General features: G+C 40.1%; 1 protein-coding gene across 15 annotated transcripts in view; it reads left to right on the top strand.

The window, feature by feature from the left end:
• Positions 1-24,596, top strand: part of PLCB4 (phospholipase C beta 4) — a 414,054-nt gene that overhangs the window by 179,790 nt on the left and 209,668 nt on the right. For 9 of the 15 annotated variants that reach the window (XR_012374116.1, XM_073878371.1, XM_073878370.1 and 6 more), the window contains one exon: positions 7,234-7,306. The exons of 5 other annotated variants lie outside the window; for them this stretch is intronic. Coding sequence is in view for 8 of the 10 variants with exons in the window: in XM_073878371.1 (XP_073734472.1) it covers positions 7,244-7,306 (63 nt within the window). In the remaining 2 variants the exon portion in view is untranslated. The remainder of the gene's footprint in view (positions 1-7,233; positions 7,307-24,596) is intronic. One more of the 15 variants, XM_073878379.1, reaches the window with a different exon arrangement.

Below are 24,596 nucleotides of genomic sequence, written 5' to 3' on the forward strand. Positions count from 1 at the left end.
ACCCTGGAACCTCGGTTTACAACAATAACAAATTTATTAACTTGTTATTACTAACAATAAATTGTTTTTGGTCACAAATTCATGGCCAGCTGGGCATTTTAGCTAGTTTGAGCTTGGCGCCTTTGGGCTTTCTCTTGCATTTGTGGTCAGCTAGTGGGTCAGTTAGGGGCTGGCTAATCTTATATGACTTCAGTTGGGATGCCTTACCTCTGTTTAGTATGGTCTCTCATGCTCTGTCTGGTTAGCCTGGCCTTATTCCTTGTGGCTGAGCGAGGTTCCAGGAGAAGCAGCAGAAGCACGCAAGGCCTCTTGAAGGGCTAGACTCAGAGTCAGCATGTCATTTCTGCTTCGTTCTGTTGGCCAGAACAAGTCCCAAGTCCAACTTCAGAGCCAGAATTCAGAGAGTTCTGAGCTACAGGAAAATGGAAAAGGATACAGACTGTTAATTTAAGGCATCAAAGCAATCTGCCTCAGGCTCTTCTACCAAATATTGTGCCTGGGGGACTGGGCAGTTACCTGGTCAGACTCCTGGGTCTTGGAGATTGACGGGGGCTCATAGGTTGGAGAAAGGTCAGAGAATAAAACAAATAGTTATTATGAAGAGAGATGCTTTTAAGGAGGGAAATTAGGCTGGAGCTCTCTCCAGGCTCTTCCTTGGGGGCTAGGGACAGCTTCTCTTAGGGGCAGATGAAAACAAAGGGACGGCTCCATCGGTTCCTTGACAAGCTTGCCTCAGACAATAAATCATTTGAACCTTAAGGAGGTTCTTTCCATCTGGGGGAATCTAATCCAAGGTGAACAGTGGCTGGATCTTCTTCAGTCCAACATTTTCTGGTTTCCTAGAAATGTTGAGGGAAGGGGACTTGAATGCTTATAGTGCATAGATGAGACTCCCATCCATGTTCTCTTCTGAGGTTGTGCTGAGGCTTTTATAGACTTGGGCGTGCTCCGTCCCCATATTCTACCTAATTTGGGGAATTAAGAGTACTGGTTCTCCAAGTGTGGTCCTTAGACCAGCGGCATCCTGTGTTTTACCTGTCTTATGTTTTCTGTGGCAACTCTAAAAAGAGGCCTAGAAAAATTGTAGGGGGTTCAAAGAACAGCAATCAAGATCATTAGCAGGATGGAAATTCTAGAAAGAAAAGGTTAAAGAAGTCGATTTGGTAAGCCCAGAGAGCAGGACACTGGTGGGATTATGAATTTGGAGGATTTTACTTAAAGGGAATGCTGCTGAGCTGTTCTATACGGCTGCTCAAATTAACCCAGAAGAAATTTCTAGAAAGAGGCAGGACTTCCTGTCAATGAATGACTGCAGTGGGGGGTTCCTTAGTGATTTTGTGATTCTCAGTGGTAGTCAGATGCATTTGGAAATTTCACATGATTGTGATGCAGCCTCTGACCTGTGTTTGTGAAGGAGCAGTTTAGAGAAGCATTTGCCAACAGGGGGCTGGAGCATGTTACCTCTCAAGGTCCCTTTGTGACTTCTCTTCAGATCGTTTGAATTTGCCATTTTGCATCCTTTTTAAAAAATTTGTCTCTGGGGTGTTCAAGAGTTCTAGGGGTTCCTGGGTGGCTCAGTCGCTAAGCGTCTGCCTTCGGCTCAGGTCATGATCCCAGGGTCCTGGGATCGAGCCCCGCATCGGGCTCCCTGCTCCGCAGGAAGCCTGCTTCTCCCTCTCCCACTCCCCCTGCTTGTGTTCCCTCTCTCACTGTGTCTCTCTCTGTCAAATAAATAAAACTAAAAAAAAATTGTCTCTTCATTGTCTTTGTTTTGTTAAACTCTTAAGAGTTTATCTGGAAGTTTGGTTTTTCAGAACATGGACATGAAGGAAAGATAATAAGACTGTTGTTAAGAGGATGCTTTAGAACCAGACGACGTGGGTTCAAATCCCAACTCTGCCACTTCTTAGCTGTGTGAATTTATGGTAGTTACTTTGTGCCTCAGCTTTCTTACCTGTAAAATGGGAATGATTATTAGTTAATGTCTCATGGGTTGTTGTGCAGCTTAGTTGAGCTTATTTATGTAAAATGCAAGAGCTGTGCGTGGAAAATGGTGAGCCTTCATTCAGTGTTATTTTACATTATTAAGGACTTGGATGTCTCTGTGCTGGGTATTCAGAGGCTGTTTTAGCCAAATGCTGGCATTGAATGGTCAGTTCATTGTTGTGTATGAGAGAGGAGTTGTCCTTTGTGAGCAGTGATGTCTTGCCCCTCTCTGTGACCCCTAATCTTGAAGTGTCGACTTCAACTCTCAGGGATGGTATTCGGCAACATCCCTGCCTCTAAGTCCCAAATCATTTCTCCTTCTTTCCCACATCTTCCAGAAGCCCCTCAAGAGAGTTAGATTTCATTTCCCATTACAAATGGAATTCAATTAAAAATCTGTGAAAGAATGCCATATAATGTCACAGAGAACATAATGACATTTCCAAAATATTTTTGAGAAACTTGAACTCTAAATCAGTTCAATTCTGCTAGGAAGGACACAGATTTAGTCATGGAAAATTTTTAACCTGACTGCTAGCTTGTATCAGAATTACGGATCCAACTGAGATTAGTTGTGTTTGGCAACTGAATTTTGAAGGTGAAAATCAACCGATCTTCTTTCTGAACTCCTAAAGAGAAAAAAAAAATCAGTAATATCATTCGCATACCTGGTGTGATTTCAGTTTGCACACGACTGAAGCGTCTCATGGCCTTGTTAGAAAATAGGTTTGTCAGTCTATTCAGGACTCAGCTATATTTCCTTGGTCAGTAAAATGAGTGTTTAGGTAAAGTTAAACTCTTATGTTGTTTTGTTGAAAAGTTTAAACATGTTCTTTAAATGAAGCCCCCTTTTGAATTTACCAAATAACAAGCACTTAGTATTGCAGGGCTCAAATTCTGACAATAAGTGGTCATGGTTCTTTCTTTCAAAACAAACTGCACTGTGGTGTCTATGTCAGTAGATTAAAACATTAAGCATTTATTATTCCTGAGTCTTGGTGCACCGGGCCGTTCTGAGTAAGTGGATGTGGTTTGATTGATCTCCACTGGCCTTGCTCTCGTGTCTGGCTCAGCTGATGTGTTTGTTATCTGGTAGCTGTCTGGTCAAGGATGGCCTCCCTCAGACCTCTGGGCGTTTGCCAGCTAGAAGGATGTGGTGGCTAGACCACATGCCTCTCATCATCCAGAATAGGCTAGCCCAGGTCTGCTCACATGGTGAGGCAAGTTTTTTGGCCTGCTGATACGTAATGCAGATTAAGTCTAGTTAAACATTTCCTTGTTATTGGCAGAAACTGGAAGTGGGTAAGGTCTCTGGAGACCTAGGCTAGGAATTGGTACAAGATCATTTCTGCTGTGTTCTCTTGGCCAAAGCAAGTCCTAGGGTCAGTTCAGATTTAGGGATGAAGCAACTGACTCCACCTCTTGATGGGAGGAGCCACAGAATCACATGACAAAGGGCCTTGTATTTAGCCACAAAATGACCCCAGAAGTCCATTTTAAATCCCTGAAAATTGTGAATGTTACCCTTATGTAGCAGAATACAAAGTGTATGATTAAACTAAGGATTTTGAGAGGAAGTGTTTATCTGGGATTTTTATCCAAATGGGCTCTGAATACAATCACATGCATCTTTATAAGAGAGAGGCAAAGTTTTCAGGAGATCCCCCCCGCCAACCCCCTGGGGAGAGAAGGTGATATAAAGACAGAGGCAGAGATTGGGGTGATGGGGCCTCAAGCCAACGAATGCCTCAACCAACAGAAGTGGGAATTGACAAGAAATGGAATATTTCCTAGAGCCTCTGTAGGAAATGTGGCCCTGCCCACACCTTGATTTCAGACTTCTGACCAGAACTATGAGAGAATAAATTTCTGTTGTTTTGAGTTACTTAGTTTTGTTCATTTGTCATGACACACACTGGGAACAACAGAGGCATGGATATAGGGAGGGAGAAAGAATTGAAGACATTTTTGTGATAATCTCCTAAATTATAATTTTTTATAGTACTTTTTCACTTAACATGACAAAACATTTTCCCATGTTACAGAGCTGTTGAAAACATTTTAAATAGCATGGTCCAATATGCATATATATATATGTGCATAATACAATACATAAGTAATTGCATGATAATATGTGATGTATATTAAGTTAGTCTGGCTAAACATTTCCTTGTTATTGACAACTAAATTCTTTGGGCTTTTCAGATGAAGCCATGTGTGCAAGGCAACATTGATAGTCTTGTACCCTGAATCGCCATTCCAGTTTCTCTCTTGCCACTCTACTCCATCAGGCCCATGGTATCTCTTGTTGGAGTTACAATAGTCCTCCCCCTGATTGTGTCAACCTCCCTCCAGCCCACTGTACAGACTGCTCTCCCAGATTAGTTTTCTAAAGAAAAATCTCCACTTAAGTCACCTCAGGCTAAACACTCTCAGCGAAGTTCAGTTGCAAATGTTCTTTAATCCAACAGTCAGTACCCTTGTAGAAAAAGTTTTCTGATCTGTGTCATTTCTTCGAGGCTTTGGGCTCCTTGAGGACAGTGTTACCTTCCCTAACATCTGTGGGATTTTGAAGGTATCTAGTATCTGCTGCATGAGTGAATATATGGGTTAAAAAGGAAAATACTTCTAATTGCCTTGTCTTTTCATATAGGATCCCATTCAGTTTGCCTGAATTTGAAAGTGATTGGGTGAATTGAGTGGTTGTTCTAGCTCAGGGAAGTCTTAATATGGCTGTGTCATGAACCCATATGGCATTTGGGGAAGCCTGTAGATCCTTGACAGAATAATTCTTATGATTAATGCATAAAATAAAATAAAATAGGATTACCAAAAATCAGTTCTATTGCACTATAGCTGTGAATTGTGATATTATAATAGGTATTCATTTTTAATGAATAGAATAATACTTCATAGTCGGCCTATTAGCTACTATAATTTCAAGGCAGTGATGAGAGTACACAGAATTTCAAGATACTTGACACAACCATAATGTGATATGTAAATATCTGTGGTTCTATTGGTGACAGAATTACAAAGTCGCCTAAGACTGTTGTGGTTTGTTGCCTATGTCGATAATTGAAGAAAACTCTAGATTTTAATGAGAAGCCAGTGTAAATAAAGATGAAACTTTGTTCCTTAGTTAATGGAAACCACCCCCACCCCTTGAATTCTCCAGGTCCCAGGTTAAGGGCCTGCAAAGCTTGTTTTAAAAATAGCTCTAAAACCAGTCTCTGTGTAGCTTAATTGTCATGTCACTCAGAGCCTGTGCTAAATGTTTTGAGGTACTTTGTGGGGTTATAGGTCAGCAGGAAATTTAAGAACATTTGCATGTATACTGGGGGCACTTAAGATCTTATAGGCATGGTGTAAAACCTTTTTGAATAATAACACAGCCTTCTTCAAGGGCAGATGGAAGAGAACTCTTGTACATCCCCTCCCGTAGAGTGGGAACTGAGGCCTTTCAAATAGCTATAATTTGTGGCCAATGCTCCCACTTGGACACATTTCTGTTTCTAAATCTCCGGGGAAGTTACTTAGTTGAATTGAGTTGTTTAGTTGACTGTCTCCCTAATGGTACTGCATTAACCAGTGGCTTGCATATAGTGTGTTCTAAGCATAAGTACTTTGATATTTATGGAAGCTTGTTTTTCTACTTCCAAAGAGGCTTGGGGTAGCTTGTCATCTGAAACTGCAGAGTGGAGTGATTGTGGTAGAACACGGCCTGGGCCTCCCGCAGTTGCTGAGGATGCAGATGCTCCAGACCTTACATGATTGGATCGCCCCTCCCAGACATTGCCCTGTCGTCCGAGTTCTCTGGGCTTATGTAAACTGGGAAGCATGTTGTGAATGCAGCTTCCATTCCCTCTCGACAGAAATTCTATGAAAACATTTTTTTATTCATTCCTTAAAAGAAGCCCATTAAAAAAAAACTCATGATACATTCCTTCATTGTACGAAGCACTGGTTTCTAGCACCACGGTATTTATCTGTGGAGTCAAATTGGATCAGTGCAGGGAATCCTTTAACACTGAAAACTGCAGTGTTGTGGATGATGTTTCTCATTGTATCAGTCACCTGTGAGCTGTGTTAATTATGAATATAAGATGAATGCCTATATGATATATATCACATATCTCTATGTCTATCTGTTACTGTGTCCATATGTATATATACATAATATACACACAATGTATAATCACACAGAACATCTGCATGTAGGTATGTATACGCACACATACACAATGATGAAAACTCACATAGAATGGTGTTTACCTGAGCACTGGCAATTCTTTATGGGATGCGCATTTACATTTTTCTCTCAAGCCATCTAAATCCTCTTGACTTTGAGACTAATACCAAATTTGGAAACCTTTTAATACACCGCATTAACTTGAATAGTTGATATGGGTGGGAGAAAGAGATAGTTTGTAAGATTAGGCATAAATGTGGTAATCCCTTGAAGTTCTCAGAGGAGTACCTAGTTCTTTGTTAACTTGGGCATCTCTTGTACATATCACTAGAGTGAAAGAGGGGCTGCTTTTTATATGAGATTTAGTAAAAATGGCACAAAGGGTTTGTGTTATTTTTGTTTGTCTCATTGGATGAAAAGCCTTCCAAACATCAAGAGCTATATATTTATTTTAAATTTGAGTATCATAGCTATGTATTCACATTTCTTGAGGCCCTGGGGCGCCTGAGCCTTAGTCAGTTAAGCGTCCGACTCTTGATTTCAGCTCAGGCCGTGATCTCAGGGTCCTGGGATCGAGTCCAATTTTGGGATCTGCACTTAGCGGGGAGTCAGTTGAGGATTCTCTCTCTCCCTCTGCCTCTCCCCCTCTTCTCTTTCTCCAATCAATCAATCAATCAATCTTTTTAAAAAATCCCTTAAGGCCCAACTTAATGTTGCTTCCTTCCTAACTTTTGCTCTGATCCCCTATATTAATTTCTCATTGCTATTGTAGAAAATTGCAACAGTTAGTGGCTTAAAGCAGCATTGATTTATTATAGGTCTGGAGGTCAGAAATCCAAAATGGGTTTCACTGGGTTAAAACCAAGGTGTTGACAGGGCTGCATTCCTATCTGAAGGCTCTAGGGGATGATCTGCTTCCTTGTTGCCTGTTGCAGTTTGTGGAGGCCACCTTGGCTTGTGGTCCCTTCTGTCTCTAAAACCATCAGTGGCCTATGGGGTCTTTCTTGCAATGTCCTCTCCTGCTTCTTACTCTGCCTCTTTCTTCCCCTTTGAAGGACCTTTGTGATGACATTCTGTCCCCCTGGAGGATCCATGATCATCTTTGTTTTAAGGTCAGCAGATGAGCAGGTTTGTTTTTTTTTTCCTAAGATTTTATTTTATTTTTTTTTAATGTTCTTATTTATTCATAAGAGTCAGAGAGAGAGAGAGACAGAGACAGAGAGAGAGAGAGAGAGAGAGAGAGGCAGAGGCAGAGAGAGAAGCAGGCTCTCCGCCTAGCAGGGAGCCCAATGCGGGACTTGATCCCAGGACCCTGGGATCATGACCTGAGCCGAAGGCAGACGCCCCTTTCCTAAGATTTTATTTATTTGTCAGAGCACAAGCAGGGTGAGCGGCAGGCAGAGGGAGAAGCAGACTCCTTGCTGAGCAAGGAGCCCGATGCGGGACTCAATCCCAGGACCCTGGGATCATGACCTGAGCCAAAGGCAGACACTTAACTGAATGAGCCACCCAGGTGTCCCAGGAGATTAGCAATCTTAATACCATCTGCAATTTTAATTCTCCTTTGATGTGTAGCACAACATAGTCACAGGTCTGGGCACTAGGAAGGGCATCTTTAGGGAGTTATTCTGCCTAGTGTGGTCCCTAAACCAGAAATGATTCGTGTGCTTTTCACACGGTTTTAGTGACCTCTGTTTCAACTTGCTATTATTCACATACATCCTTTCTACCTATTTTTTTTTTTTTTTGTCTTTTAACCTATGGACAAGACATGACCATGTCTACATGATGTTTGTGCCCTCTATAGTATATTGTGACACTGAAAGAACCAGGTGAACATATTTAGAACAAATGCATGATTCCATATAAAGTTTATTCAAAGATGAATAAGTTAGACGGGAGGAGAGTCAATGACAGAAGTATAGAAAATGGAAGCAGGCAAAAAATCAGTATTACCCCCAGGAGAATAGTTGCATGTGTGTCATGGTGTCTAAGCAAAATAGTCGCTGATGAAAGCCTATCATCCACTTGATGGAGTTATTACAATTTTTCTCATTATATATTAATATTTTGGCATTAAAAAAATCCTTCTGCATCTTGGCTTTTTCACCATGCATCAGTTCTTCAAAGCCTTCTGAATTCTGGGCAGCCTACCCTCTCAAGTCTGAATCTGCAGACGTTGGAAAGTGATGGCCACGCGAGGGGGTGGACACCCTGTGGGGAGACCAGCTGAGTAGCTCACCCACCCTTGCCAAGTGGTACCCACAAGCTGTCCTCAAACTCAGAGCTTTTGGCTTTCAAGCACTTCTAAATACATGAAGTTTTTCTGGATGTACACTTAAGAGCAGAAGGAGGTGAATGGTTCCCCCAAGAGGTTCAGAAAGCCAAGAGTTTCTCCCAGATGTTATCTTTAGACTGCATGTGAGTTATTCTGCTCCCTGATGTATTTGTGTAGTTCTAAATAGATCTTGAAAAAGTTTCAGCTCTCTTCCAAATGCAAGCAGTGTCATTTTGAGAAGTGTGAGCACGTATTATTTTTACCATAGTTGGGTGATGTGGGCAGGTGTTCTTTTCCTCTCTTATGGGTGAGGAATTCGGCTCCCAGAGTGTAAGTGCCTTGTCCATCACACAGTATATGATGTGTGCAACACAGTAAGTAATTTGAATCTAGATTACTTCACCCCAAGCTCTGTGGTTCTTAAACAGTTGAGTACTACACAGACTGCATTTTCTTGGCCTTCATGCTTTCTACTAATTCATGATCTAAATAACACAGCATTTCAGAAAATGTGTTCCATGCCACATTAACCCAGTGATACTCCCTGTGAAAAAGTATTTTGTTATCAAGTCTGTAATTAACAATACTTTAAAAATTAAAGCACGTACTAGCTTAGTAGTGATTATGCATGCAAAATCGAGTAGTAGGGAAATGTTTTAGATTTTTACCCCAGCATCTTCCAAATTCATAAGACCACAGAACCCTTGCCTTCTGCCCTCTTGCTCCCGTAATAGCTGGTTGTTTTGGGAAGGGACAGATTCCTAGGTCCTGGATTCCCAGTTGGTCAGTCATGGTCAGGCTACCAGCCACAGTGTGCAAGTGGAGGAGCTAATGGGCAGAGGTTGGCTTTGCCCACTGTGCCCACTAGGAATGTTTTCAGCAGCAACTAAAGAACCTAAGTGATTTTGGTTGGAATCCTTGGGAATGAAAGTATGGTGCTTATATCAGCTCCATAGATAGCACCTGGAAACTTGTTAGAAATTCAGAATTTCAGGCCCCACCCTAGATTTGCTGAAAGGGAATCTGCTTTGTAACAAGATCCCAGGTAATTCCTATGCATGGTGACATTTAAGAAGCATTGATTTGAATCATTAGGACATTAATTTTTCATGTGACAAAAAATTCAGAGGTAGAAGATCCTATTTTGATTGGAACTCTAAGGGGCATCTAGAACTTGGGGTCTTGTTTCTTCATGGTGGCAAAATGGCTGCCAAAGTTCTCTGTGTTCTGTCTTCTTCTAACTGCATTTAAATACAGCTGGAAGGAGGTGGGTGCAAAGGGCTTTTTTCTTTTGTGGCTCTCTCTTTTTATTAAGGGATACTTTCCTTCTCAGAAGGCCTCTTGCAGACTTCCCCTTAGTTCCCATCACCTTAGTGTGGGTCACATGGACCAACTAACCAATTAGACCACCCGTTAAAACAATACTAGCAACATGTAATAGGAAAGCCTCAATTGCTTTTAGTCTTGACCAGTACTGTCTAAAAGAAATATGCTAGCCTCATATACAATTTAAAATTTTCTGGTAGCCATATTTTAAAACAACAGCTGAAGTTAATTTTAATAGTATGGTTTATGTAACCCAATCTATCTAGACTATTACCATTTAATATGTAACCAACATACAAAAATTGCCAATGAGATGTTTTATATTCTTGGTTTCATACTAAGTCTTTGAAATCAAGTCTTTATGCTTATACCACATCTCAACTCGGACACTAAATTTTTATCAGAGATACTTGGTCTGTTATTTGGGTCTCACAAAAGTCACAATTTATTTTAAAGATTTTATTTATTTATTTGAAAGAGAGAGTGAGTTAGAGGGGAGGGGGAGAAGGAGAGGGAGAAGCAGACTCCCCTGCTGAGCAGGGAGCCTGAGACATGGGGCTCGATCCCAGGACCCTGGGATCACGACCTGAGCTGAATGCAGACACCTAATGGACTGAGCCACCCAGGCGCCCCACAAAAGTGACAATTGAAATAGTATTCACATGCCCAAATTGTTTCATGTATCATTTTCCAATTCCAGCAGGTTTGAGATTTTAAATTTCAAGTAAGAATCTGGTTCTTCAGTCCCACCGGTCACATTTCAAGTGCTCAGCAATGGCACACGGCCAGTTGCCATCACACTGGACAGTGCAGGACTAGGCCCTCACTACTCAGAGTATGGTCCAAGGGCTAGCAGTAACAGCATCATCTGAGAACTTGTTAGCACCACTGAATTTGGAGTCCCACCCTAGATCTAGTCAAGAAATATATTTTAATTTAATGCACACAGAGTTTGAACAGCATTAGTCTATGACGTTCCCAACTTTGGCTATGAATTAGAATGAATGTGGGGACTTCAGTAAATACTGATGCTTACACCCAACCCCAGAACCTTAGAATCAGACTCTCTGTGGTGGGGTCCAGGCATCAGTATTCGTTATTCCAATATGCAGCCAAGTTTGAGAAGCACTGATATAGGATTCTTCCCCTTAAGATTCAGACACAGAGCAACCCGAGTAATACCATAGTAGAAGTACTAGGGTCAGTCACCAACAGTGGTTCCATACTTGATTCCCTCTGTTCTCTGGATATTTCCAGCAGGGAGAGGACTCTGGCCTGGATCTGCTACACCTGCTTAGGTTACACTTTCTTAGTCTCCTTTCTGTATTCAATGACTGGCTAACTCTTCTCTGTTTCCCTGTCAACACTTTCACCATTGATTATCTTCTTTGTTCTCCTGGGTAGGGCTTTAGGGTTCTTGCTTGGTGCTAATCCATACTCAAAGCCAATCTGGAAGGCCATCAGTGACTACCATCTTGTTCTGCCTCCTCATCCCTGCTCTAGTCCTGGTGAAAACGCATCTCGCTGCTTTGGTGTCTTGTTGTTACTTATTAACTCTGCATCCATGTTTCATACTCAATGACCTTTTCTTAGTTCTAGTACTTCCCCAATGGCATGTCCAGAATTAATTTCCTTCAGGTGCTCATGATTCTGCCTTTGTTTTGCATATTGTGTTTTTACCCCTTCTCTGATGAGAAGGTCAGATGAGGTGGGCAATGAAGTCTGCTCACTTAAAGCAGCTCTGAACCTTTGAGCTCAAACTGAGATGTGAGCTTTATGATTGTATTTGGGTGCTTTGTAAGCTGCCCATGAGCACTCCTTGGGGCTCCTGGAGATTCAGAACGTGCACATACCTCAGAGCATGGCCTTGTACATTTTCGTGCCTCTGTTGCAAAGTTTCTCTTCTGAGGAGGGGACTTTAACAGGACATACTTGGGGAAAAATAGATGCTCCCTTACTAGGAATCTTCACCTGGGAGGTTCTCACCATTGTGAACAGAGCCATGTTAAAACCAAAGTGTTGAGTTTGCCCAGCTGGAAAAGATGCTGTCTATGGTCCCTTGGACTCGAGAACAAAGGGACTGATCTGACAACCTTTTGAAAGCTAACCTGTTCCTTGGTAGAGCAGTTTCTGTGCAGGATACAGTTCCACGATGAGTAATTGCTGTCAAATCTAATAAAAAGACTTCTCTAAGATTTAGGCTGCATGACATTTAGGCTGTGTAATAAGTAAAACAACTACATATTAGCTTGTATTTATTAGAAGAGAACTAGATTTTAAGTGAAGTCTGTCAGTTTCTAGAAATCATTAACGTATAAATGTTTTTAGTCTATGTTGTATAAACAAGTGTGTGACGACTGAGCATTTAGAAAAATACAGGAGCCAACAAAATCCATTTTTCATCTTACCTCTAAAAATTAAGTCAGTATTTTAACTGTATAGATTCTATGATTTAAAAAGAGTCTTAGATTAGAAAATTCTTATTTTTGACATTTAAAGTTGTAATGGGGGGGGGGGCACCTGCCTGGCTTAGTTGATAGAACATGTAACTTTTGATGTCAGGGTTGTAAGTTCGAGCCCCACATTGGGTGTCGAGATGACTTAAAGATAAAATCTTTAAAAAAAAAGTTGTGGGATTAAAAATGTCTCATTTTAAAATCTGTCACATTTACATAAAGTTTGTCTAATACTTCTGTTGCCATAAAAATGAATATGGTAAAGTTCCCATGAAATTTTTAGGTATTTGTTGGAGGTGGTCCAATGGCTATTCAGTGAAGCTCCCTGAAAAATATGGTCCACATGACTCAAATTATGTGTAAAATAGCAGAATGTTTAAAGTACAATATCAACTGCCTAGAATTTAGAATTAAGAAATAGTAAACACCTACCATTGTGGAGAGTCGGAGAAATTTTGACTCTTCTGCAATCGAACACTATCCAGTAAAAGGGGAAAAGCTAATAATTAAAGGCACGTTATAGCTAGTAAAATATGTATTTATGCCTGCATATAGAATGAAGTAGATCTCATTCATGCAACAATATACCTAACAGATGGGTGTGTTGTGCCTTGCCATATTCATAGCGCTATCAGAAATAATCTCACCATCCTCTGTGCCTGAGGCAGAGTAGGTAACATTTTGGTCCCATTTGACGGATTTGAAGAGAGACCCAGAAAAGAGCAACGTATACCCCAAGTTAGCAGAATGTAGAATTAGAAATCATTCTTCTTACTCATCACCTCGTGTTTTCTTCACTGCAGAATGCTGTCTCTTTATTTCTTAGAGCCCTCGGGCACCATCCTGGGCTTTTAGACATGAAAGAACTAGCCAGTGAGTTGGAACACCCCACGTGGGTTAGACCAGCCTGATGAACTGCTCCTGTTTCCTCTGGACTATAGAAACATGGTCCCTTTTTCTGTAATTCTAAAAATATAGCTTTGAAAACTTAATGTTCCTATAAATTTGGCAGAAACTTCGTGGCAAGATTGTCTGAACCAACAGAAGGATTTGTGTAATCTTTATCGCACTTAGAGTGAATAGCCATAGATTTCACTGCATAAATATGGATGTATTTGGGATCAGCAAACCTTTTCTATTTTAGTGGACCATACTGTCTTTGTGGTAATGACTCAACTGCACCATTGTAGCTAGCACAAAAGCAGTCAAAGACAATATGTATTTGAAGGAATCACTATCTTCCAATAAAACTTTATTTACAGACACTGGTAGCAGGCTGACTTGGGCCTCTGGCCATCATTTGTCAACCGCTGGACTAAATGCATAGATCTGTTGTGGCTAATGCATAATGTATGATATATGCACCATGTTACCTTTCTGGGAATTTGAAACATATCAGACCTCAAGCGTTTTTGGTAAGGAATCATGGGCCTGTATCTAAAATTTTTAGGAATTTTTGTAGAAGAGAAAGTCCTCTCCATTTTAGTCAAGCATTAAGACCTTGTATACAGATGATGGGAGAAATAAAATTCAGGTATTGCCAGTGCATTTGTCAGGAATGAGTTCTGTAATTCAGAAAGTATTTAAACACATAGGTTCATGTTTTTCCCATATAACAAGAAGTTCAATGGTAGGTAGTTCAGTGCTGGTTCGGAAGCTAAGTCATTCCCTCAGGGATCCTGCCTCTGTCCAGATTCATTCTCCACCATCCTTAGTTGATAAGCTTTCTTCCCGAAGCTCATTACCTCATGGTTACAAGATGTATGCTGTGCCTCCAGGTGTCACATGCATACTCCCAGCAGAAAGCAAAAGAAGCAAGCAGGGAGCAACTGTGTCTGTTAGAAAAGCAGAAGCCTACCACCCGCAAATCTCAACATACCTTTCATTGGATTAAAAGGGGTCACAAGGCTACCACTCATTTTAAGAAGCCTCAGGAAGCAGGTATTTTTAATTGGATTCATTTTCATCACCCACTGAAATCAGGAGAAAGGATGTTGGGAGGTCAAGCTGGACCATCTGCTGAGGCATCTGGTCTTGTTTGGTGGCTGTTACATTTCATTACAGATATTTAACATTGTATAGTCGTCTTCCCTGGGCAGCATATCCTTTTAAGTATCCCCAGCCTTAGCAATATTTTCCATCTGAGTTGGAAAATTAAATCTCATTATTCACATTCTTATGTAAATGTTATGTAACATGCATGTGTAATCACTTCAGAAAGAACTTCTTCAGAAAAATATTTTACTTGATTTCAGTTTTGGAGGACTTTGTTTGGATATGGCCCTTGGTGAGTGGGTTAGCAAGGTTGAGGAAAGAGTGAAGATTAAATCGGCGGAAGGCAGCTCGCACATTCAGCTTTGTAAGCACATCTTTGTTCTGATGGGGGATGAGCGCACATTAGAGCAAGGTTTCATGGCAGGGTGCTGGGGAGCTCCAAGCACCTGCAGAGAGAATACAGTAACTTTCTTAAGAGATGACTCTGATACAAGTTTGAGAGAAAAGCAATTAAATAAGCTCCCAGAGACCATTTTAATTTTTACTTGCATATCTTGGGATTCTCATCTTCCCCTCTGAAGTGGTATTTATTCTCTTCCCCATTGAGCACTTACTTGTTCTTTATTTGGCATAGAGTACCATAATAATAATAATAAATAGATAGAGGTACCTACACAATTTTAATGTCTTTTTGCTTTAGTGGGGCATCCTAAAATGGTACACAGGGGAATAGTATGAAATGAATAGATTCATTTATTGATTTGTTTAGACTTCAAGTGAAATTTTTTTTCAACTAATTTCTATGATACTGAATTCTAGAATCTGTTTTAATGTAACCATTATGGCTAAGGTATAATCATGAGCCTTCATCTGTCAGATAAAGCCCAACCCCCAGATAATGCCCATTAGACCCTCACTGGCCATACTCTTAAGAAGAAAACCCGGTTTTTAATCTAAATGGTTTATGGTTCTTAGGGGTGTGCCAGGATGAAAGGGTCACCAAAAACTATTTCACAGTTGGCCAGAAATGGAATGGTAACGTTTTGGTGACAGTGTAATTGTTGGGGGAAAAGTTGGGATGCAGAAAAGAGAGCAGAAGGGAACTGGAGGGACCCTAATCTCTCATTTTACAGAGAGGGGGAGAGAAGACTGCCTCATTTGGTGAATTAAAGAGAGGTTTAAAATCATTTAAAAATAAATGATCACTTTTCCACTTCCAGCCATAATGGAGTTACAGAAGCTAGTTTACTCCTCCCTAAATAAAGAGAAAACCAGATAGAAGGAAAAAAAAAAAAGGGAGGGTTTAAATCCAGGGGTCTAAAGGTCAATTGAGAAATGAATTACTGAAACAAAGGTAGCAGTGATGGAGTGAAGGAAAAAGAGAGAAAAAGGCATACCATGGAGTCAAATGATGAGTTTTAGGTTTACAAAGAAATAGGGGTTTGAGGGTATCATCTGAAGGTGCATTCTCCGATCCAGTAGCTACTGGCCAAGTGGGGTTATTGAGCCGCTGGCTTGTGTAAATTGAGATGTGCTATAAGTGTAAATATATATACATTAGATAGCAAACAGTGTAAAATAAGAATGTAAAATAGCACCATAATTTTTGTAATAATTATATGTTGAACTGATAATTTTGGATATATTTGGTGAAATATGTATTGCTAAAATTTTACCATAATTTTTTAATGTTTTTAAGTAGGCTCCATGCCCAAGGTGGGGCTTGAACTCAGGACCCTGAGACTGAGTCGCATGTTCTACCATCTGAGAGTGAGCCAGCCAGGCACCCCTAATTTTACCTTTTTTTTTTTTTTTTACTCTTCAGTGAGATTACTAGAACATTTTAAATTACAAATGTGGCTTACACTCTACTTCTGCTGAACAGCCCCTGCTTCGGAGATATGGGAGGTACACTAGAGAAATTGAAATCAGAAATGATCAACTTATTTATACACATTGCAGGAATGGCCTGGGTGCAATGGGAAACGGAGGCTTTTGTTTTATACTTGTATGTATTTTAGAAAATTGTCTTTACTAGATACTGAGCAGTTTCAAAAGGATATTTGTAAAACCTATGAAAAGCATGAGGAATAACAAGATAACTCTTTTGATCACCACCCAATTTAAGGGAAAAAAAACAAAACAACTCCCTGTTTACTTTGAATGCACTCTTCCCTCCCCACTCCAGGCTATTGTTTTAATTTTTTTATTACTTCATACAATTAAAAAATTTTTAAAAGATTTTATTTATTTGACAGACACAGTGAGAAAGGGAACACAAGCAGGGGGAGTGGGAGAGGGAGAAGGCTTCCTGCTGAACAGGGAGCCTGATGCGAGGCTGGATCCCAGGACCCTGGGATCACGGCCTGAGCCGAAGGCAGACACAATAACTGCGCCACCTAGGCGCCCCTACTTCATACTATTAAAATAATCACAATCACTTTTATTTTTTTATTTTTAAAGATTTTATTTGAGAGGGAGGGAGAGAGAGAGAGAGAGCACGTGCATGAGCAGGGGGAGGGGCAGATAGAGAGGGAGAGGCAGACTCCCCCTCCTGAGCAGGGAGCCTGATGTAGGACTCAATCCCAGGATTCTGGGATCATGACCTGAGCCTAAGGCAGATGCTTAACTGACTGAGCCACTCAGGTGCCCCCACAATCACTTTTAAAGATTTTTTAAGTGGGCGATACCTCCTATCATTTTGTTTGTATAATCTGGCAATATTGAATTTTAAAATGTGTCTGACATTCGATTCAGAGTTTCCCTTTATGAAATGTGTTCTGTGTGTTCTTAAAAATGCACACTACAAAGATAGCAGGAGAGGAAGAATGAAGGGGAGTAAGTCAGAGGGGGAGACGAACCAGGAGAGATGATGGACTCTGAAAAAGAAACTGAGGTTTCTAGAGGGGAGAAGGGTAGGGGGATGGGTTAGCCTGGTGATGGGTATTAAAGAGGGCACATTCTGCATGGAGCACTGGGTGTTATGCACAAACAATGAATCATGGAACACTACAGCAAAACAAATGATGTAATATATGGTGATTAACATAACAATAAAAAAAGCACACTACAAAGAACTATCTAAAGCTGATGTCAGGTTTTTAAAAGCAAATATTTTCATCTATTTTATAATTATGCCTGTGCATAAATGTGCTGCCATATGTATGCACATGATGTTTGTATGCATATGAACAGGTGCATATGGAACTACTGGTTACATTGCCTATCTCAGAAGTTGGACTGCCAGACAAAAGGAGAGGGTTTCATACTCTTGTTTGATAAATTTTCAAAGAAAGGTGATCATGGAATGATATTATATACTTAGCTTTGATCATTTTCTGTATTTTCCAAACAAAAATATTAAACAAAGAATTTTTTTGCAGGTTAAAGTCTGAGAAGCACTGCTCTGGATAAAGATATTAAGACCATAATGTCAGCTTGCTCTTGCCTTCATAATATTAATGACATACCTTTCAGTAATCTCTTCCACCCATACACCTGTAGTCAAATCCAGAAAAAATATTTGTTTGCTCTTTTTTCAATTTAATAGTTATTAGCTATTGTTGTCATTGTTTTTTGTTTTGTTTTGTTTTGTTTACCTATTTGAGGCTTTTCAGCCATTCTTCCCATTCTTTGTTGAGGAAAATTACAATTTTACTTTTTTCTTCCCTTTTTTTGGGGGGGGCCTCTTTTAAAACTACCATCTCCATCTGAATTCCTATACTACTTGAAAACGTTTAACTTATTTTTTCTGGTATTTGGACTAATTCTTTAAAATAGTTGGAAAAAAATAGGCTCAGAATATTGGTGGGTTGTTTGGGGTTTTTTGTTTTGTTTTGATTCATTGCTATGTATGTATCAGTCCCAATAAAAGGCTAAATTAGAAGATTAATTGCAGAATTTCCTTTTAAAAGGGAAAAATTCATTAAAGGATCCGTTCATTCCAGCAGTGGAACTTTCTACACTAACAGTAGGGAAGAACTAGCCCTGTGCAGTGGCCTCCTCAGGGTAGGCCTGAGCAATTGAGGATTTCACAATCAGAGCAAGGCAAATTTAGCCTGAAATAGTTGGAAACAGAACACAGCATACTGTGTGCATATTCTTATGTAGCAATTAAAAAAAAAATCTTTGTAATCATTTCAACTATTGGTTACTCCGGTCATAGTTCCTAGGTTCCCAAGACCTATTTTTAGCCTTCTCAAAAAATAGGTGAGTTCTGAAAAATTTTACTGGCCTAAAACAGATGAAAACGAGAATATTAAAATGATGAAGTGCTTCATTAAATATCTTCCAAATAAGGTAGTTCATGAACTCTTTAATCAACTATGATATTGTTGCAACTTATAACTTAAATCATCCTCATGTACTTATATGTAACTACATAAACTGCACCTTGCTATGGGTGCCCATTTAGTATGTTATGATTTGGGAGGGTGCCTTTGGGGGAGAAAAAAAAGCATTCCTAGAGCTATAAAGATCTTAAAGCCCTGGCCTTCCATGATTAATTTTTTTCCTTTTTTTTCTCTCCTGTGGTTAGTCCATATCTACCTTTTCTATTTAGAGGTAGAAGTTGGTCAAGTTTTTCTTTTTACTTGTAAAAAGAGTGTGCCACAAAAGGACAATTTTTCATCAAGTTTTGAAGTATTCTCTTTAGAAAAGAGGTTCCTGAGGTTTTGAGGGATTATAACTCATTGGATCATCTCATGAAAGCCAAAGAACCTCTGCTCTGGACACATGAAACTATGAAAAGATATACATTTTGGGCTGAAGGATAATGTTTCAGTAAAGATTCTTTTGATAATTTATTTTGTTTATTTTTATTAACTAGTATGTTGACTTTAGGCGTGTTAGTAAGAAAAGGGTAACTTTTTGGTTCATATAGCTTGAAAACGTTCCAGGGTCTCTCGTGGCATGATTGTACTTCTGTCTCTGTGACATGCCTTCTGCTCTGTTTGGATGCCTCTCTGGCTTCACATGTCCATCACTGACAGCTCTGGACTGATATCCCGTAGCATCGAACGTTGCAGAAGACAGACTCTACTTTCCAGGTATCTCAAATAAAGTCTCAGAATTGAGCTTGTTAATTCTGGCTGGTCAGATGCAAGTGTTCTGTCTGTCCCTGAGCTAAGAACCTTCCATCCCTAGTTATGAGAGGTCACATCCCCGGTCACAGACTTCCCTCCTGGAGTCCATATTACTGGAACCTCAGGAACTGAGAGGAAGAGAGAACATCGGGCAATCTTATCAGGAGAAAGTGGGGGGGGAGGAGGTGTTAAGGGGCAAAGAACCAAAATCCACTGCCCATGAGGAACCTCTGCACTAGAAATGCATCTAATTAGCTCAAGCCAAACTTTTTTTACTCCCACAGAGCCCAAAATACCCATCTCAATTCATTCCTTTAATAAAAAATGTACTGTGCACCTTCTGTGCAAGGCATTTTCAACCATGCATCCGTGGCACTTAACCTCACTAATACATTTCTCTTCTGAACCTTGTCACATGCTTGTTCTAGCGTTTGAGCAAGGTGGGTGGGCATATTGAATTTGCTCAGGTATCTTCCCTAGAGTGTAACAGCGTAGGTAGCTCAGTCCCTTGGCATCTAAAAACGTGGCTTATTCCTAAAGCCTCAGGCTATGTTTGCCAAGTCTCACGAGGAGTTTTTCTTTAAACAAGTCTGTAGCACTTACTTTAGGCTTAACCAGTGTGTTTAGTTGTTAACAGAGAAGGAAAGATGCATTTAAACTCCCCAAGTAATGAACAACAGAAAACCTATGAAGAACAGGCTAACAGTTGATCAGTAGATGAAAGGTTTGTGTTTTGGCTTCCTTTGTCAGGAATGGTAGTGACCTGGCCTATCACCTCTCAAAGCTAGGGATGGAATGGTTTAGGAATTGACAGACTACCTAGATCTGACCGACCAGAATTAACAAACTCAATTTGAGACTTTGAGATACCTGGAAAGTAGTCTTTTTCTGCTAGGTTTGATTGACACTGTGGATTATCAGCCTGGAGCTGTCGCCAATAAGCAGATTTGTTAAATGTCATCATTCCAACATAGTCAGCAAGCACTGAGTGCTACTGAAAAATCTAGACAGAAGGTAGCTGCACTTTGGCCATGGATTGCTGAATTTAAATCGAATTTTTCTGGAACTTCCAAATAATCCTATCTTTAGGGATCATGACTTGGGGCCATTTTATAAATCAAATTTATATCAACAGGGATCATGGCAGGGAAAAAAAAAACGTGCTAGGTGTTTCAAGCAGAAAAAGATTTAGTGCGGGGAGATTAGGTGCTTACCGAATGGCTTGCACAGCTAGAGGCTGAGGAATGGTGTGGCTACCTCTGGACTTTTCAGTATAAGGGCATGCCATTTTTGGCATTGCAGGGGCCACCCTAAGACCTCTTTCAAACCTTGCTCACCAGGAGCACCAACAGCAGGAAGATGGTCACTGCCCTTCAGATATTCAAGTGTTTCAAATTGGTTCCATTCTAATTGGAACCCAGCTGCAAAGGAGTCTTGGACATTTAGCATTTAGCTGGCCTACTAAGGAAGGATAGAATGGAAGTATACGGAGACCATCCACAGTGTATACTGCAGTTTTAAGAAATGGGTTCTCCTCCTTCCTCAAAAAATTAAAAATAGACCTGCCATATGATTCCACAATCCTACTCCTGGGTATATATCCAAAGGAAATAAAATCAGTATCTCTGTTATCAACTCCTATGTTCATTGCCATCTTATTCAGAATGGCCAAGATGTGGGAAAAACCTGTGTCTGTCAGTGGATGAATGGATAAAGGAAAACATGCATATGTATGTATTTGTGTACACACACACACACACACACACACACACACACACACACACACACAAATATTCAGCCTTAAAGAAGGAAATCATGTCATTTGTGGCAACATGGAATGATACACTACATGACCTCACTTATATGTGGAATCCAAAAAAGCCAAACTCCTAAAGCAGGGAGTAGAATGGTGGTTGCCGGGGCCTAGGGGAGATGGAGAGAGATTGGTCAAAGGAGTACAATGTTTCTGTTATGTAGGATGAATAAATTGTGGTGACTTAATGTTCTGCATGGCAAATATCGTTAATAACACTATCATATACTTGAAAGTTGCCCAGAGTAGATCTTAAATGTTCTCACTGCACACAAGAAATGTTAACTATGTGATATGATAATGGTAATTAGCTTGCTTGTGGTAATCGTTTCATGATACATACCTATATCCAAACATCATGTTGTGTACCTTAAATTTATACAATTTTTGTTAGTTAAACCAATGAAAGGTGAAGGAAGAAGTAGGTTCTCCTGGGATTTTATGAATGAAGTACCTTTTAATCAAGAGAAACCCACCTCTCTAGTAAGTTTAAAATAGTGTTAAGATTAAACCTAAGTAAAAAGCATATTTTCTTTTTAAAAAATTATGCTTAAATTTACAGATAGTAAAATTTATATTTTTGGTATAAGTTATAGGAGTTTTGACAAATGCATGGAGTGCTTAACCACTGACCTAATTAGGGTGCACACCAGTTCTGACATTCCAAAAAACTCTGCTGCCTGTTGGTAGTCTATCCCTTTCCTAAACCCCTGGCAACCACTCATCTTTTCTCCATCATTAATAGCTTTGCCTTTTCCCCAGTGACCAGAGTAAAATCATACAGTGTGTATTGAGTCTGACATTTGCACTATGCATGTGAGTTTTGCCTGTCTTGTCTCTTGTATAGATAATCCCTTTCTTTTTATTGCTGAGTAGTATTCCACTGTACGCATAGGCTATTCATGACTTTTGAGAATATCACATATTTCCCTTTGTTCAGAATCTCTGTATTTTTAAAAATAGCATGGATATTATGAATCCTCTTTTGCCTCTTAATCACAATAAAGAAAGGAAGAAGGCAAATGTCTTCCCTTCTCTGGGTGATCTCAAACTAAGTGTTCTTTACTGACAATCAGGTTATGTAGTTAATTATGATTTGAATAGGAGATTAGACAAATCTCAAGAAATGGAACTTTTTCCATTCTTTCCATTCTGATATTTAGACCAAGTACCTACAATGTAGCAAGTGCCTATTCATACCACCTCAATCAGTTTCCCAAAAGATGAAATACTTTTTAAATGAATTATCTCGATTGGTGCCAGATTAGAACAGAAAGGCCACCAAGGCCACCTAAATTTCCATCTCAAAAAAGGGGAAATATTTTTGGCTCTATTCAAGGGAGCCTTTCCTCTAGACAGATTTCAGCATATTTTGATGATTCATTGTAGAAATTGGTTTATCATTTGCAGCAGGAGAAAGCACTGTTAGCCAACAGCTCAGAAAAAGAGAAGAAAGGTTGCATCATCCAGTATCAGGTTCCCAGTGGACTTAGTGGGCAGAATGCAGTAAATGAGCTTTGGATTCTCCTAGTTTGAGGCCTTATCCTCCTCCTCCTTCCTGAAGGGTTCTGTGATCATTCGTTATGTCAAGTCTCTTGGTTGTCCATTTTATATCTTATTTGAACCCTGACAGCTCTGTACTTTCTTAGGCTTAGCTGAGCAGATAGGGGTGAAGAAACCAAGAAGTTTGCTTATGCTTACTATACTCCAGACATCCCGTGTATTCTGTTCACTGCCTCATAACCTTATCAGGGAGGTAGTAGTTCTATCAACATTTAACAAGTTAAAAAGCTGAGGTTGACGGAAGTTAGGTACTTCCCCAAAATTCACATAGCTCATCAAGAACTTGAACCCAGGGCTGCCTGGTAACAAAGTCCATGCTTTTCACCTCTGAGTTTTGGCTTTACCTTTGCATGTAAGCTTGATGTCATTTAGAAGACATTAACATTGTCAGCACTATTTTGTATACATATAATTATATGTATCTATAATTAAGATACCTGCTTATCCAGATGACTTCCGTAAATCATTTCTGAACAGTGTGAGGTGTGAGTAACTAATACATCCTGCATAAAATGTTTGTGGACCAGTGAGTTGGCTAATTAGAAACTGAGCTTCTTCCAAGAAGGGTTGTCCAAATGCAAACAGTGGAACTTCTTTACAGCACCTGTGCCTGGAGTCAGAAGATGCATTTAATGTCCAGGCTTTCTCCATCAGTTGAGGCTTTTAGAGTGTGTGCTTATTAGATTTAAGAGGGACGTCTTTTGACCTCCTGATATACAAAAATCTTCTAAACAGAACTTTGTTGCAATCAGGTTTTGCTATATCATTTGAAAATAATTTGACGGGGGAGGGGGGGCTCGGTGGCTCAGTCCTTAAGCATCCGCCTTCAGCTCAGGTCATGATCCCAGCGTCCTGGGATCAAGCCCCGCATCAGGCTCCCTGCTCAAAGGGAGGCCTGCTTCTCCCTCTCCCACTCCCCCTGCTGTGTTCCCTCTCTTGCTGTGTCTCTCTCTGTCAAATAAATAAAATCTTAAAAAAATAATAATTTGATGGAACTAAGATCAGGGCCTTGTACCCTAAACTTTGTAGGTGCTTTAGTACTTTAAAAAAATGCTCTGCTAATGAGGATGCAGCTGATTGGCGGTCAGAAATCCAAGATGAAGTGTTACGCTTTATACATTGCTGTAATTATTAAAGTGCTTATAAAGTGCTAAGTTGCCAACCTAGGCTATCAGTCCCCCCCCCCCCCACATTAAATGTTATTCTGGACAACATTGTTTCAGCACTTTCTAAGTACATTTCATTGTGGCGGGTTGTGTATTTCCTAGGTGGCTCTTTGCAAAGCAAATAAACTATAGGAGCTCAGCTCTGGGGGCTGTTAATAACACTGTTTTGGGATACTCTGGTCCCAGAGGGTGAGTAGGTGTGATACATTTTATGGTGAACATGCCCTTAAAATCCCAGAGAAGGTCTTGCTTGATATTAGGCAAGGTCTTTGTTCTAATGAAAAAGGTAGGTCATTGGTGGGAATGCAAGCTGGTGCAACCACTCTGGAAAACAGTATGGAGGTTCCTCAAAAAGTTGAAAATAGAGCTACCATATGATCCAACAATTGCACTACTGGGTATTTACCCCAAAGATACAAATGTAGGGATCCGAAGGGGTACGTGCATCCCGATGTTTATAGCAGCAATGTCCACAATAGCCAAACTGTGGAAAGAGCCAAGATGTCCATTGACAGATGAATGGATAAAGAAGAAGTGGTGTATATATATATATATATATACAATGGAATATTCAGCCATCAAAAGGAATGAGATCTTGCCATTTGCAGCAACGTGGATGGAACTGGAGGGTGTTATGCTGAGGGAAATAAGTCAATCAGAGAGAGACATGTATCATATGACCTCACTGTTAAGAGGAATTCTTAATCTCAGGAAACAAACTGAGGGTTGCTGGAGTG

The sequence above is a fragment of the Callorhinus ursinus genome, unplaced genomic scaffold (genome assembly GCF_003265705.2).
Source record: "Callorhinus ursinus isolate GAN/ISIS: 27379988/994484 unplaced genomic scaffold, GSC_fseal_2.0 scaffold29, whole genome shotgun sequence".
Classification (NCBI taxonomy): domain Eukaryota; kingdom Metazoa; phylum Chordata; class Mammalia; order Carnivora; family Otariidae; genus Callorhinus; species Callorhinus ursinus.